Here is a 13,089-nt window from a genome sequence, read left to right as displayed (position 1 = left end):
GGGTATTTTGACAGAAATCTCTATTCTAGGCAGCAGATTGATTTTCTCACTGGTCGAGCGGACGAGGAGTGTGTTTTTATAGACGTGGTAATCTCATCCCAGGATACGTTCAGATTATCACACAGCTAATCTAACACACGGCCGTCAGACTTCATTCAGACGGACAGAGACTGAAGAAACGATGAGAGATGGAGCTAAAAACCTCTTGAACACACACACACACACACACACAGGCGTATGTATGCTGTGGGGGGGTTAGGGGGGTTTCCAGGGTGTTTTTTTTTTTTTTTTTTTTTACATTTCCACAATTTCATTGCCCCTCATTGCTTAAAAAAATAATAGAAATGATTTAAAAAAACAAAACAAAAAAAAAACAGTCATGTGGTTTAACCATCAGTTAAAAGGTTGTTTCACAATATACAACATACCACAATTAATTGTTCTTATTAATTAATAAGCAGCTGAATGAATAAACGTGGTTTAACTGACGTAAAATGGATTAACCCTTTTTATTTTCCGTTGTTTCTTTATTTCCAATAATGTGTTTATTTGTATTTAATTGAAATGATAAATAAATAAAACATTAATTATTTCATAAATGTAATTAACTTGGTAACAAATGTGTAAAATAAGTAAATACATGTGATAAAAATATTGAGTAAAATTAGCAATCTTGGTTATTTTCAAAAATGATTATGTTATTAATAAACATTTAATGCAATAAAATCCAATTCTTAAAATAAAATAATTTAAATAAAATAAAAAGTATTATTATTTTAAATGTCATGAATTATTAATTCACTGACACACTTTTTAATCATAAAGTCACTTTTTAACACTTTTTAAATGCACAAAATATATATATTTTTATTTCATTATTTGTATTTATGTATTCATTTATATTACAGCATGGTTCTATGACTTTTGTTTCACAGAAACCACCTGAGACATGAGAAACAGGTGTGTTGCTGTGTGAATACGGTGTGTGTGTTGTTTAACGGTGTAGTAATCAGGAAGCAGGACGGACCGTGACATGTAGAGCTGGAGAAGGGGTGTTTGTCTCAGTAATCTAGTAATTGTTTAATGCTGCACACACACTGAAAGAGTGTGTTTTGTTCATAACCTCAAGTGCCGCCCACTTGAAAATGTCAAACGGAGGAAGGAAAGGCTTTTGACGGCTCACGCATGCATCATTTCCACTGCGCTCATCACTTTCGGTCCAAATCAGATGTGCTAAATAGGACAAATAAACCCAAGTCACTCAGCAGTCCTCAGAGATCATGAACGCGTGCGCTCCTTTCTCTCTGGACGCGAGTGTCCTTCATCATGAGCCACACAGCTCTGCTTCTCTCTCAGCCAGGAGACTTTACAGTTTACCTGAATGAGAGAGTGTGTGTGTGTGTGTGTGTGAGGTTTATACAGCGCTGTATTCTGATCGATGTGGAAGTGCTTCCTCTATGCAGATAAATACACAGCAGAATCCTCTTATTAATGTGAAATTATTCTAATTGCTGCAGAGCCCACAATGTTCCACACACACACACACACACACACACACACACACACTTCCCTGCATCCATGTCGTCTGGAGAGGAGCAGGGCATTGTGGGATTGTGGAGGATGAAGCTTTGAGTGGCTCTCTGGACTAAACAACACGTCTCAAAGTCTACATTAAATACAAACTTGTTTTAATCTTAAGGAATCATAGATTTTTTTCATTATTATTTTTACACTTATATAATAAAAAAAATGACTCAAGAAAAAAAAAAGATTTATAAAATGCATTTAGCTGAGCCTCAGTAGACTTCAGCTCATCTTTGTCGTTTCGTAACTACTTCTCTTGTCTTTGAAACATGGTGAAAGTGTACTTTCTTAAAGCACTGACAAACATTTATGATACACTCAAATATATAATGCCATTTCTACTGAAACGTTTGTGTCATGCATTTAAACATATCGAGCAGTCCACGCTTTAATGATGAAGCTGCAATTACTCCATGTAAAATATCTGAACTTTATATGAATTACTGAACACCACGCTACAGTAAACTGATAATGACACGAGCTTTAGTGTCAGTTTATAAGTAAATAAAGAAGTGCACTACTTTAAAACACAACAGAGAGATTATTAAAGTAATGATTTCAAATGGATAACTTTGGTAACACTTTAAGCCGTTCTTGATGCTGCATACTATTATAATAACAATAAATGATGCATAATTACATGCAACCCTGATCATATAGTTAATATCACTCAGTACTTAAATCTATAATTACACTGTAACAAACACACTTTAAAATAAAGTGCAACAAAAACAAAGACTGTTACAAAGTGCATTTTATTATTAAAAGTGGCCTTTTCATTAATATTATATTATCACAACAAGTAGTTTTTAATGTGCTTCTGAGATTTAAAGTACACTACAAAGTGCACAAGGGTGGACAAAATTATACTGTTTACTCAAAACAACGTTTTGCTCGTCTCTCTTACAGAGAATGCAATCCCAGAATGCACTGCACAGAAAAATGTCTGATTCAAAATGATGAACACTAATTATGGAGTGCGCTGGACTAGTGTGCGGTCTACTGAGACGCCAGACCAGAGCTAGTGTGTGTCACAGGATCAGGAGGCTGATGTGTGACCTGTGGTGCATCATGGGAGTGACCCGGGGCTGAAGCAGCAGGTTTAGGAGCCCCTCGCTCCTGTAACAGCTCTGCATCAGACGGGCTCTTCTGGGTTTATTAAAGCGAGCCGCGCTCATCATCACAATACAGTCAGAGGATCTGGACATTCAAAATAATCCAGTTATATTCCTATATATTCATATCCCAAACACAATATTTCAGCCTGTGAATGTAAAACCTGAGTTTTCTCCAACGTTATAAACTTGTGTGTGATTTGAGATTTTAAAGTGCTCTTGAAAACGATTACAAACAGTACCAAAATTTTTTTTACAAATAAATCAAATCAAACTCAATTATGACCAGATTTGATCATGACCAGATTTTATTTTTGGATTAATTGCATTGATTTAATAATAATCTACATTAAAAAACTATCAGAATTATAATACTTCATTATTATTACTGTCATTTTTACATAGTTAATATACAATTATAGTTTATGTAAATACTTTTAACAATTTTGTTTGCATTTGCTGTATTCATTTTTATTTTAGTTTAAGTATGTTAATTTGTGGTTTTGTCATTTTTAATGATTTTTTTTTTTTGCAAATAATTCATGCATACTGTAGTTTAGGTTTTAGTTTATTTTCATTTTACTAAAACTTTTCTATATTTTATTTTATTTCAGTTCATATTTTATTATATTACTTATTCTGTTTCAAGTAATAATATTTATATATTTACTAATTTAATAGTTTATTTGATTTGTAATGGCTTTGGTTTTAGTGGTTTTTAGTTAACGATAATAAACCCATCAAATATTTATGCATTTAAAGAAAATAAAGATTTACCATATACAAATATATATATATATATATATATATATATATTCTGCATTTCCTAAAATGTCAGATAATTACTTTGATAAGCTAAATTTGTTACTGACTTATATTGATGTTAATCGATCAAATATTTTCATCACATTATTTTGCCGTTTTGTTCATAATTTACAGTATGCACATATATACACAAAAATGCATTAATTCATAAACAACATTAAATCTTACAATTAGATGTATGATTAATTAGATTAGATTTACTCACTGTTAATTTTTATTTTTTTTAAAGAAAGTCGCATTCCAAAAAGTAAAAACAAACAAACAAACAAAGAACGGCAAGATATTTAATCCTACAAGAAAGCTCTCTTATTCACTTATTTATTTATTTCTGATAGTTAGCTCCCGCAGAGCTCGCAAAATTAATGTCAGCCCGCAGAAAATAGACACGGAAAGCTCAAATTCAGCACTTTGTGCCCACAGAAGATATTTGTCAAGCTAACAAGGAGGAGAGGAGGCCCTGGGAAAATACATGCCATGGGATCTGCAGCGAGGAAGAGAAGAAGAAACGAGAGAGACACGTCACAGACACAGATGAACTGAACTGAGCAGATCCACAAACAGTCCTGTAAACACCGCTCAACACCACACAGCTCTTCTTTAAAGCCTTCAGATGCGTCCGGTGGCATAACGAAGTAAAACGTAATTATACATCGCTTCTTCACACCTTGGATTCAGAAAAGTGAGTATGTGAATATAAAATTAGCCATTAATCACATCCAAAATAAATATACTGTGTATATTCGATGCGATTAATTGAATAAATGATCAAATCAATCATTCGGCCAATACATTTTCACTCCGTGTCATAAAAACCTGGAATGAACTGATATTTTTAGAGACTTCCTGTCCAGAACTCATATCCTCACTGGCTTTGATTACATTCAACACACAAGCACACGGCACAGGGACAGACGACCAATCATAATCAATCATTTCAACAACAACAACATCCGCTGACGTCACAATAAGACAAACATGACGTGTACTTCCTGTGGTGACTGTGACCTCACATTTGAGATTCATTACAGCGGAAACGTGTGGTTAAATGCTGACGAATCAACGCAGAACACCGATACGGTCCTATCAGATTCACCCTCGGCTCACTAGAACACACACACACACACACACACACACACACACAAGGCTGTCTTAGTCTTATAGACGCCAGACAATGGTGTTCATATTAAACTTAGTATAACTTAACCTAACTAACCTTCACTAAAAACCCATTAAAGCAAAGCACAACTGGCCAGTTTTGTTTTATTATGGAGGATATGTGTGGAAGCCGGTGAGGTTATGTTGGGATAACCGCTTACATTATCACTGCAAGCAGATGTTAAACGAGACGTCGACAAACCTGCCAGTGTTCGGTCATTATAACAAACCCGCTGGTCACTGGTGAGTATTCGACTGGTAGTTAGTCACTAATTCAGACAAGTTCATGCATTCACTCCACAATATAACTTCTATAAATGCACTATATATGAATCGAACGTTATGGCTAGGGTTTTGTTGGTTATAATACAAATGAGATTGTACGATTTATAATCAAACACAGAAATAATCATTCTATTTGAATTGATAATTAATTAAATAAAACCAAACAATTAAGATACTTTTTTTTTTTAGATAACTATAAAAAATATTTATGTATATGTACAATAATTTACGTTATTCAAACAGGTTTCTACATGTTTATAATATGCCTTTTAGTTCATTTTAGATTATAGCTATGAAAAAAAAAAAAAAAAATCCAGTGTGATTAAATATTAATAAATAAGGATTATAATCATTTTCATCGGCACAGAATAAAGAAGTCTTGGCTCTTACCTCAGACTGCAGGGGCAAAGGGCAGGGGTCAGAGGTCATATCACAGGTGTAGAAACTTTCGTGATGTCCTTTCGAGATGAACAAGATGTGCAAAAGACAGAAAGATACAAACGGATTAATAGGATACCATAAAATAAATCACAGTTATTTTCCATATACAATTAAAAGAAAACGTACTTTGTGTACACACACACACACACATACATATATAAATATATATATATATATATATATATATAAAAAATTTAAAAAATTTAAAATTTAAACAAAAAATGACTGACCTTGTTTTACACCTTTAAGCTTTGTGTATATTATACATAAAGCAAAACTCACAAAAAAAATGTGAAAGCGATTAATATGCAAACTGGGGTGTAACTAGCAGCTTTCTTTCTCTCTCTCAGGTGTAGTGCTTCTGTTAAACAGAGTTAAACCCAGACCGAGCCATTCATCTGAGGCCTCCCCTCAGCACACACACACACAACACGGTCTCACGCTAACACGCTAATGCTAACAGCTATCCAGAACCATCTCTACCCAAGGACAACGTTTCAATGCAGCGATAACAGCTTTAAGAGAAACCGTTCACACAAATCCTGTCGTGTTCATGATACACGTGACATCTTCCTTGCTGATGTGCAGCTGAAGTGCAACAGAAGAAGAAACTGACCGCACTTGTTTGAATCGTCAAACGCGCGCATTTCAAAGGCTTTGGGATCACTTCTGTTGTGTGGAAAATACAATGTTATATATCCCTTTTATGTTAAACACGGCATTGATTAATAACGGAATATGCAACGTGTTTTTTTTTTAATCCAGGCTGACTGGAAACACATGACTGCGGTGACATTAATACAAAATGATTACGTTGCTTCTCGCAAGTTCCTTTAAGTGGCACTCAAAAGCGTTCAGTATTCTCCGTTTTGACTCGCTGGTTGTTCAGTTTGGAAATGAGGCATCAGGTGAGTGGAACTGATAATTAATGGTTAGTCAATAGCACTTCTCAGGGTTGCCAGGTTTTCTCGACGAAACCCGCCCAATTTCTAATCGAAACTAAGTTATCCCCATTGCATTTAGAGGGGGTCCCCGTTAAAAATCGCCTTCAATGAGTAAAATACATGTTTTTGGCGAGTTCCACTGGTTAAATTCGAATACCCACGTCACTTCCACCTGTGGACAAGAAAAACAACCCGCGGCAAGTAGCCCAATTCCGCGGGAAAACTGCGGATTTGGAAACACTGCACCTCATGTACTAAACCTTGACAGTAGTGGTAACAAAGCTGAGATAAACGCATTTGCTATTAAACATTTAGCTTACTTTTACAAATCTGTGAGCTCTTTTATCGAGTGTCATGATTCAAGTGCAGTGCTGTACCAGGTGAGCTACCGAGCAAGTTTACTACATCTAAAATGCCAAAAATGTGAAGCGAACACTATATATATATATATATATATATATATATATATATATACACATATATATATATATTCCTACTATGGTAATACTATGAGGTAATAAAATAGAAAGACACAGTGTGAAAGTAAGTACTCAATAACCTGCCCCTGTAATCATAATTTATATGAAAAATAATAAAAGTTGTTGGTGTTTTACTGCTGCTGGTGTCCATTTTTAAATTTAAAATTGCAGTTAATTGTATGTAGTGCTACATTTTTGGAGTTTAGCAAAACACTTAAAAATTACATCTACTCAAGAAAGGTAGGCCTAAGTGTTTGTGCTGCCTTAAAATTTAAAGTCAACTCCAAGTTGCCACTTTTACAACAACAACAAGGCAGTGTGAACGCTTACTTTTAAAAGTTAAAACACTTTGTTTTTTCCAGTAAGTCTGTGTTGCAGTTTTTATTATAACTATTTCTTTTATATATTTTTTAAATGTGTCAGAGATGAAGTCACCATCCACTCCTGTTGTTTGGAGACCAGCAGCCTGTCTGTTGTGCTTACGTTTTCTTTTAAAATTTCACTGAAAAAGAAAAAATCCTCAACAAACCAAAAGAGAGAGACAACATGTGAGCAACACGAAGGTGAATAAGCATATTTGACAAAAGTTTCACTTTTGAGTGTGCTCTCCCTTGAAGGTAAAGATAACAGTCGTTCAGTAGCAGCGTAACTGCGGTAGAGCGGTAAAGCCCGGGGTTGTGAAACGAGACTTGGTGAAGGCGTTTTATAGATACGAGTGGCTCAGAGCAGCTCAAGGACTTGCTCTTGTCTTCATATTCACCTCACTGCTGTGCTCTCTGCCACAGGACATGACATCACTCGCCGGGGTCACGACCCGCCGCCGACTCAACGATAGAGAAAAAAAAAGAAAAGGAAAGGGGTTAGAGATGAAGACGGGAAAAGAAAGAGTTGGGAAGTGCTGCTCTGTAGGTCACCTTGCCTGGCTGAGGGATCAATATGGCTTTGACTCACTGGTTAAAGAGAGAGAGAGACTGCAGCCAGACACCTTGCCAGTAAATCACCTCGCCAGCTTCATTGAGATGCAGGTATAACACAGGACGGGCACAAGGCCAAAGCCTACAACACCCCCACACACACTCATATACACTCGTCTATGGGCTCTTCCTTCACCTTTTAAACACGTTCACTGTATGTAAAAGAGCACCTTGGACCTTCTACTAAATCATTCCTTTCCAGATTTCCTTTGTGTTTCACACTAAATGAACAAAGAGCAGTGACACGAGGGTGAATAGATCACAGATGTAATATTCCTTTATTTTATTATGAGTTTTATTCTCGTTTTTTCCCGGTTTCTGAAGAACCGTTCCTTTAACCCGCAGCCATGATGATCTAACGCATGGCTGATTGTCAAAAACAAACACTCGGGCGTCACGCGTGGCGTCTCGGTCGCTCTCTCCTAAAGTAGAGCTCAGGCAATCAACACAAACACATCCATTTCCTCCGTGTAGCGGTGGAGGGAAGGTTAAATTATTATCTTTTCAAAGAGCTGCTCTATAACTCAGCTTTACAGAGGCAGAGCGGGTCGGGATGATGGACGCACATGGCAGGGACATAAACTCCCTCCTTTAAATCACTCTAAATGGAAATGTTTAGCGTGGAGAGATGCAGATGAGCTCGGATCTACAGAATGAAGAAAAGACCAGAGAAAGTGTATCTAGATGTAGATCTATAGGTTGGATAAGACATAGCCTTGATTTAAAAAAAAAAATACGTATTTATTCATTTTTAGTTGCGATAACTATAATTATTACAAACTTGTTTCCCAGAAATGCATTTGCTCAAATGATTGTGTAAGCACGGTCCACTCTCGCTTGACGCTGGCGTATTTCTTGCAGTCGCGACAATCATTTTTAATCCACTCCGTGAGAAGATCACATCGCCTGCCAAGCTAAACATCGACTCGCGGCAGAAACAGTGTCTGATATGATTAAAGAAGGAACGCTGCTGTATGTAAATGATTGAAACGCCAATATGCATGAGTTGAACTGTGATTTCCTATTGTTGACCTCAGTCACAAAAGAGCAATATTGTGACAGAAGATAACTATATTATCTGTAATAACCTAATCAGGATCGCCCGTACCAGTGATTAGAGCACATATGGTGTCAATATCCCACTGCTGATTCAATTAAGTGTGTGTGGATCGGTGTGAAAGCATTGGCCTGTGTGTGTGTGTGTGTGTTTTGGTGATTTGTGCTAGATGCATGTTGGTTATGGAGCCGAGGTGTGAAAATATACACAGTGTGTGTGTAATGAAATCCACTGACTTCATTCCCGAGCTGAAATGCACGATGTGTTTCGATGCATCATAATGTTTGATTATACTGCTCGAGTTAGGAAAAGATAGATCAGATGAAAGTTTCAAATGTGTAAATGTAACAATAGCTTTCATTAATAAATCATTATCAAACTGGTTGGTTAATATATATTCATAGAGTTTGAAACGAGAGATAATGTGCTGGTTAATGTTTGCTAATACACTTAAAATGCTAAAATGCTTACAGGTGTCTTTAAACTTTTTTTTTTTTGCACCAGAATTACAATCTGTAATGTCTTTAGCAAGCATTTAGCTAAACTTAACCAGCCTCCCTTCACACAAACCTCATTACATTAGCTAAAAGTCCAGTGTCCATAAAGATACTCAATTATTAGTAATTGTTGATAAATATTTACAAATTATGAATAGACTCAACTATAGATTGACTACTGCAAAAATATGAACAAATGATTGATACATGATTAATAAAGATGTGTGAATGGGTAAGTTCAGGTCTTTCTGGACAAGTTTTGCCTTTGAGATGATCGTTTATAAAGGTATTAATGATTAGTTAACATTTATAAACATTTTACAATGATTAATAGTTTCTATTTTAGATTGAGTACAGCAAAAACATCAACAAATAATTCATAGATCATTTGTTCATAGAGGTCTACACAACAAATGAAGATCTTATAAACTGAAAGTTTACTGACATCTGTAAGCATTTCTATCTGCATTAAATAATCATACACTGTAAAAAAAAAAAAAAAATCTTTGGATTTATAAAATTAAATTAATATTAATTCAATCAACCAATTGAAAATCTTTGATGTGATCAGTTAGAAACATTTGAGTTAGAGAGGTTTGAATTATTAGTATTTATTTTTTTACAATGTATGTTAATCAAAAGGCAATGTTTAATAAGTTAATACGTAAATATTAACAGGAGCATTATCCCTTTTTTCTAGCTATGAGAATATATATTAACTAATGATCTGTTAAGCATAATATAATGCATGGTAATGACTTATAAATGGAAGTTATTATAGTGTCACCAAAAAGGGGACATACTGAATCGATATTGCAAAAAATAAATAAATAAATAACGATTAATAAATTAATTATATAAACAATAAAATAATATATAAAAAACATTTAAAAAAATCTGAATAATATTATCTGGCTTACACACACACACACACACAACATACTGAACTGATATTGCACACTTGAAGTTTTTAAACTGTTGTAGTTTTGTAAAGCAGATACCAAAAGTATCTGTAAAAATAAATACAAATAAAATAAAGTAATAATTACTTTTACAGAAAAAAAACAACAATTCTGTCTAAAAAGACTAAGTAGATGCATAATTAAATCTAAATAAACAGCTGTAACAGAGCAGCTGCTGTATCCACAGATCTGAGTTATAACGCTGATGTCATTAAGCACTTTTGGGTTTTGACCTCATCAAACAGAAAAGCCATAAATGACATGATCCGCAGCCGCTCAAAGAGAGTCGAAGCCCAGCTGGGGAAAATCACCAATGATTCATCAATTTAAAGCAGCAGAAACCAGCTCTTTTCTCCACTATTAATCATGCTAGAAATCACTGTGCTTTTTCCACGGCGTGGACCCTGAGCTCACAGCCAGCCGTGTGAAGTCCTCCGGACGCCATGCGTTTAAGACTGTGTGCGTCATCCGCTTGATATTCAAACCATCATTGTGCTGATGAGCCACTGTTTTCACCCAACGCCCTAAATACAGACGTCCCACACACACACACACACACACACACACTTCTTTTCACTTTCTTTCCAGCTGTGAGCCCACATCCTGTGTGCTGTGACAATGAGAGGGAAGCTTGACTCACTCTTCGAATTATTTGGGGGCTGATAATAGTGATGGCTTGAGAGAACGAACGATGGGCCTGAAGAGAGAAAGAAGCTTGGAGGAAACAAAACCAAGATGTGACACTGAGAAGCAGACCGTTATATGAAATCTTGAGTTCAGACAATGTCTAATCATAAACTCATGATTTTTTTTTTTTTTTTGTGCTTAATAAAACACAAACAGACCACACTCATTTGTTTTGGTGAACTCTTAAGGGAAAGCATCTGCTAATGACATTTCTGAGGTAACTATAGGCCTGAGTGATAACTGGTAGAAATCAAATAAAGGTTATTAATTGTTAATAGTCTGTAAGCACACAGTCAGGTTATTCTTATCCAAAGAAAACAAGAATTTAATCGAACTGACAGTTTGTGTCAATGTTCAGCGCGCTTTGGTAAATCTGATTTCGAGGCGAATCTGTTTGTCAGAATCACAGTCGCGCGGAATAGCAGTTATTTAAATAGCAGTTTAAGCAAGTCTCACGAAATGAATGAATGAAACTAAACCTTGATCAGATGTGTATAAACTATGCGCTGGACCACAGGAGATTGGATTTTATTTTGCGAAGCAATAACAGAAATAAATGTTTAAAAAGGGGGGGTAAAAAAAAGCATTTCCCTCCTGAAATCAAATGCTATTTAAATATAGGTTTTTGCTTGTAAATGAATTTTTTTAATTATATCGAATCTGTCTTTAGTGAAATATTCCGATATAAACTCACAGCGAGTTATGATAAGTGCGAGCGCGTTTTGTCATGTTTCTAAAACAATTTAGCTGTATACCAAGTTATCCTGGCTTTTTTAAAATATAAACAATTGTATCTGTCATATGTTATTTTAGTTTATTTATATTTTAAGCAAAACCGAATTAATAAGACATTATTTGCTCATCTCGCGCACTTTATCCAGCGGCAACAAGTGAAATCGTCAACTTTCCTCAAAACTATTAAAAATCATAAACTCTTATTTATTTTCCCGATCAGCATGTAATATTAAATACTGTATTCAGTGAGAGTCTCACAGTTTAGGCGTGCTCTAATAAATAACACGAGGACATTTGATTTGAAATGTTCAACATTTATTGATGAACTCTATTCTGCTCCAGCTTGTACAGTCAGTGTTTGTCAATCATAATCGATGTCAAATATTAAAATAAATGTTTCCTGAACGGGTTTATTTCCCACCTGATGCAAGTAAATGTTTTACAGCAGCGAGGTCCGAAATACTTCACTATTCTCTCATAATAATAATTTGATTTATATTTAGATGCAAATCCTAAAATAACAGTTGTGAATGCAGCATTTCGAGCGCGTGCTAAGACAAACTCTTCATTCTCCATTGATACAATATGCTTCTCTTTAATAAGAATAATTTAGAAACACTTAAGTCAGTTGAACAGTTAGAAATCGTTCATTTTACCATATTTTATGGTCAAGCAATATATGGAGTGACAGATTTGTCAAAGTGTATCACACTGAGATAAATTACAGTTGTTTCAGGGGTTTAATAATGTCTCTTCGTTTGACAAAAATACAAATAAAAAAGGATAATCATACAGAATCATTATTTTTTTTTGCCAAAACATGTTTCGTTGCTAAAATTGCTGTATGCAGAAAATGCCAGGAGTTTGTCGCAATGAATCATGGAGGCAATGTTTCATGAAGGGGATGAAAAGATGTCACTTTTTTGCTCAGAGTCCCAAAAAAGTGGACAGGACCAGACAATGAGACAATGAATGCAATGTCGGAGCAGTTCAGTTCAGTTCGTTCAGGTAAAAGAAAGAAAAACATGACCAGCATGTGGAAACACAAATAAATACATGACTGAATGAGTTCTTCACAAGAACACAACATGTGATGGAGTCTGAATGAAACAGAGTCAATCTGAAGGAGTCTGAATTGCCTCACGAAACCAGCGTGATGTGTCGCTCAACTTTACAAAAAATGTCAACTTAACAGTTACGCAACACGAGGCAACATGGGGAGATCTCAAAAGAAAGCACGTTCCCCTATTACACTTTCAACAGAACAGACAAAATGAAAATAATGTCTTATTATTGTCCAAAAGCGCAGAGCAGAAGTTAACGTGGGCTAAACTCTAAAATATGATTTC

The 13,089-nt window shown here is 35.2% G+C and overlaps 1 protein-coding gene and 1 long non-coding RNA gene across 4 annotated transcripts in view; one reads left to right on the top strand and one right to left on the bottom strand.

The window, feature by feature from the left end:
* Positions 1-13,089, bottom strand: part of LOC128014376 (transcription factor Maf) — a 31,673-nt gene that overhangs the window by 17,156 nt on the left and 1,428 nt on the right. Inside the window, exons 2-3 of one of the 2 annotated variants that reach the window (XM_052597956.1) lie at positions 5,355-5,422; positions 2,344-2,784 (exon numbers count right to left, since the gene is read on the bottom strand). In XM_052597956.1, coding sequence (XP_052453916.1) covers positions 5,395-5,422 — 28 coding nt within the window. In that variant the 3' untranslated portion in view covers positions 2,344-2,784; positions 5,355-5,394. Of the gene's footprint in view, positions 1-2,343; positions 2,785-5,354; positions 5,423-13,089 lie in introns of those variants that run through there. The other variant, XM_052597957.1, reaches the window with a different exon arrangement.
* LOC128014436 (uncharacterized) lies at positions 6,065-11,519 on the top strand. 2 transcript variants are annotated; one of them, XR_008183538.1, is made up of 4 exons: positions 6,065-6,079; positions 6,171-6,313; positions 7,614-7,853; positions 10,907-11,519. It is a non-coding gene; the product is annotated as an uncharacterized LOC128014436 (long non-coding RNA). The 2 variants fall into 2 exon arrangements; XR_008183539.1 differs by lacking the exons at positions 6,065-6,079; positions 6,171-6,313 and adding an exon at positions 6,404-6,729 and having other exon boundaries at positions 10,907-11,516.

The sequence above is a fragment of the Carassius gibelio genome, chromosome B25, assembly GCF_023724105.1.
Source record: "Carassius gibelio isolate Cgi1373 ecotype wild population from Czech Republic chromosome B25, carGib1.2-hapl.c, whole genome shotgun sequence".
NCBI classification, from domain to species: domain Eukaryota; kingdom Metazoa; phylum Chordata; class Actinopteri; order Cypriniformes; family Cyprinidae; genus Carassius; species Carassius gibelio.
The sequence above is the reverse complement of the archived record's forward strand: the minus strand, read 5'-3'. Positions and strand labels throughout refer to the sequence as shown.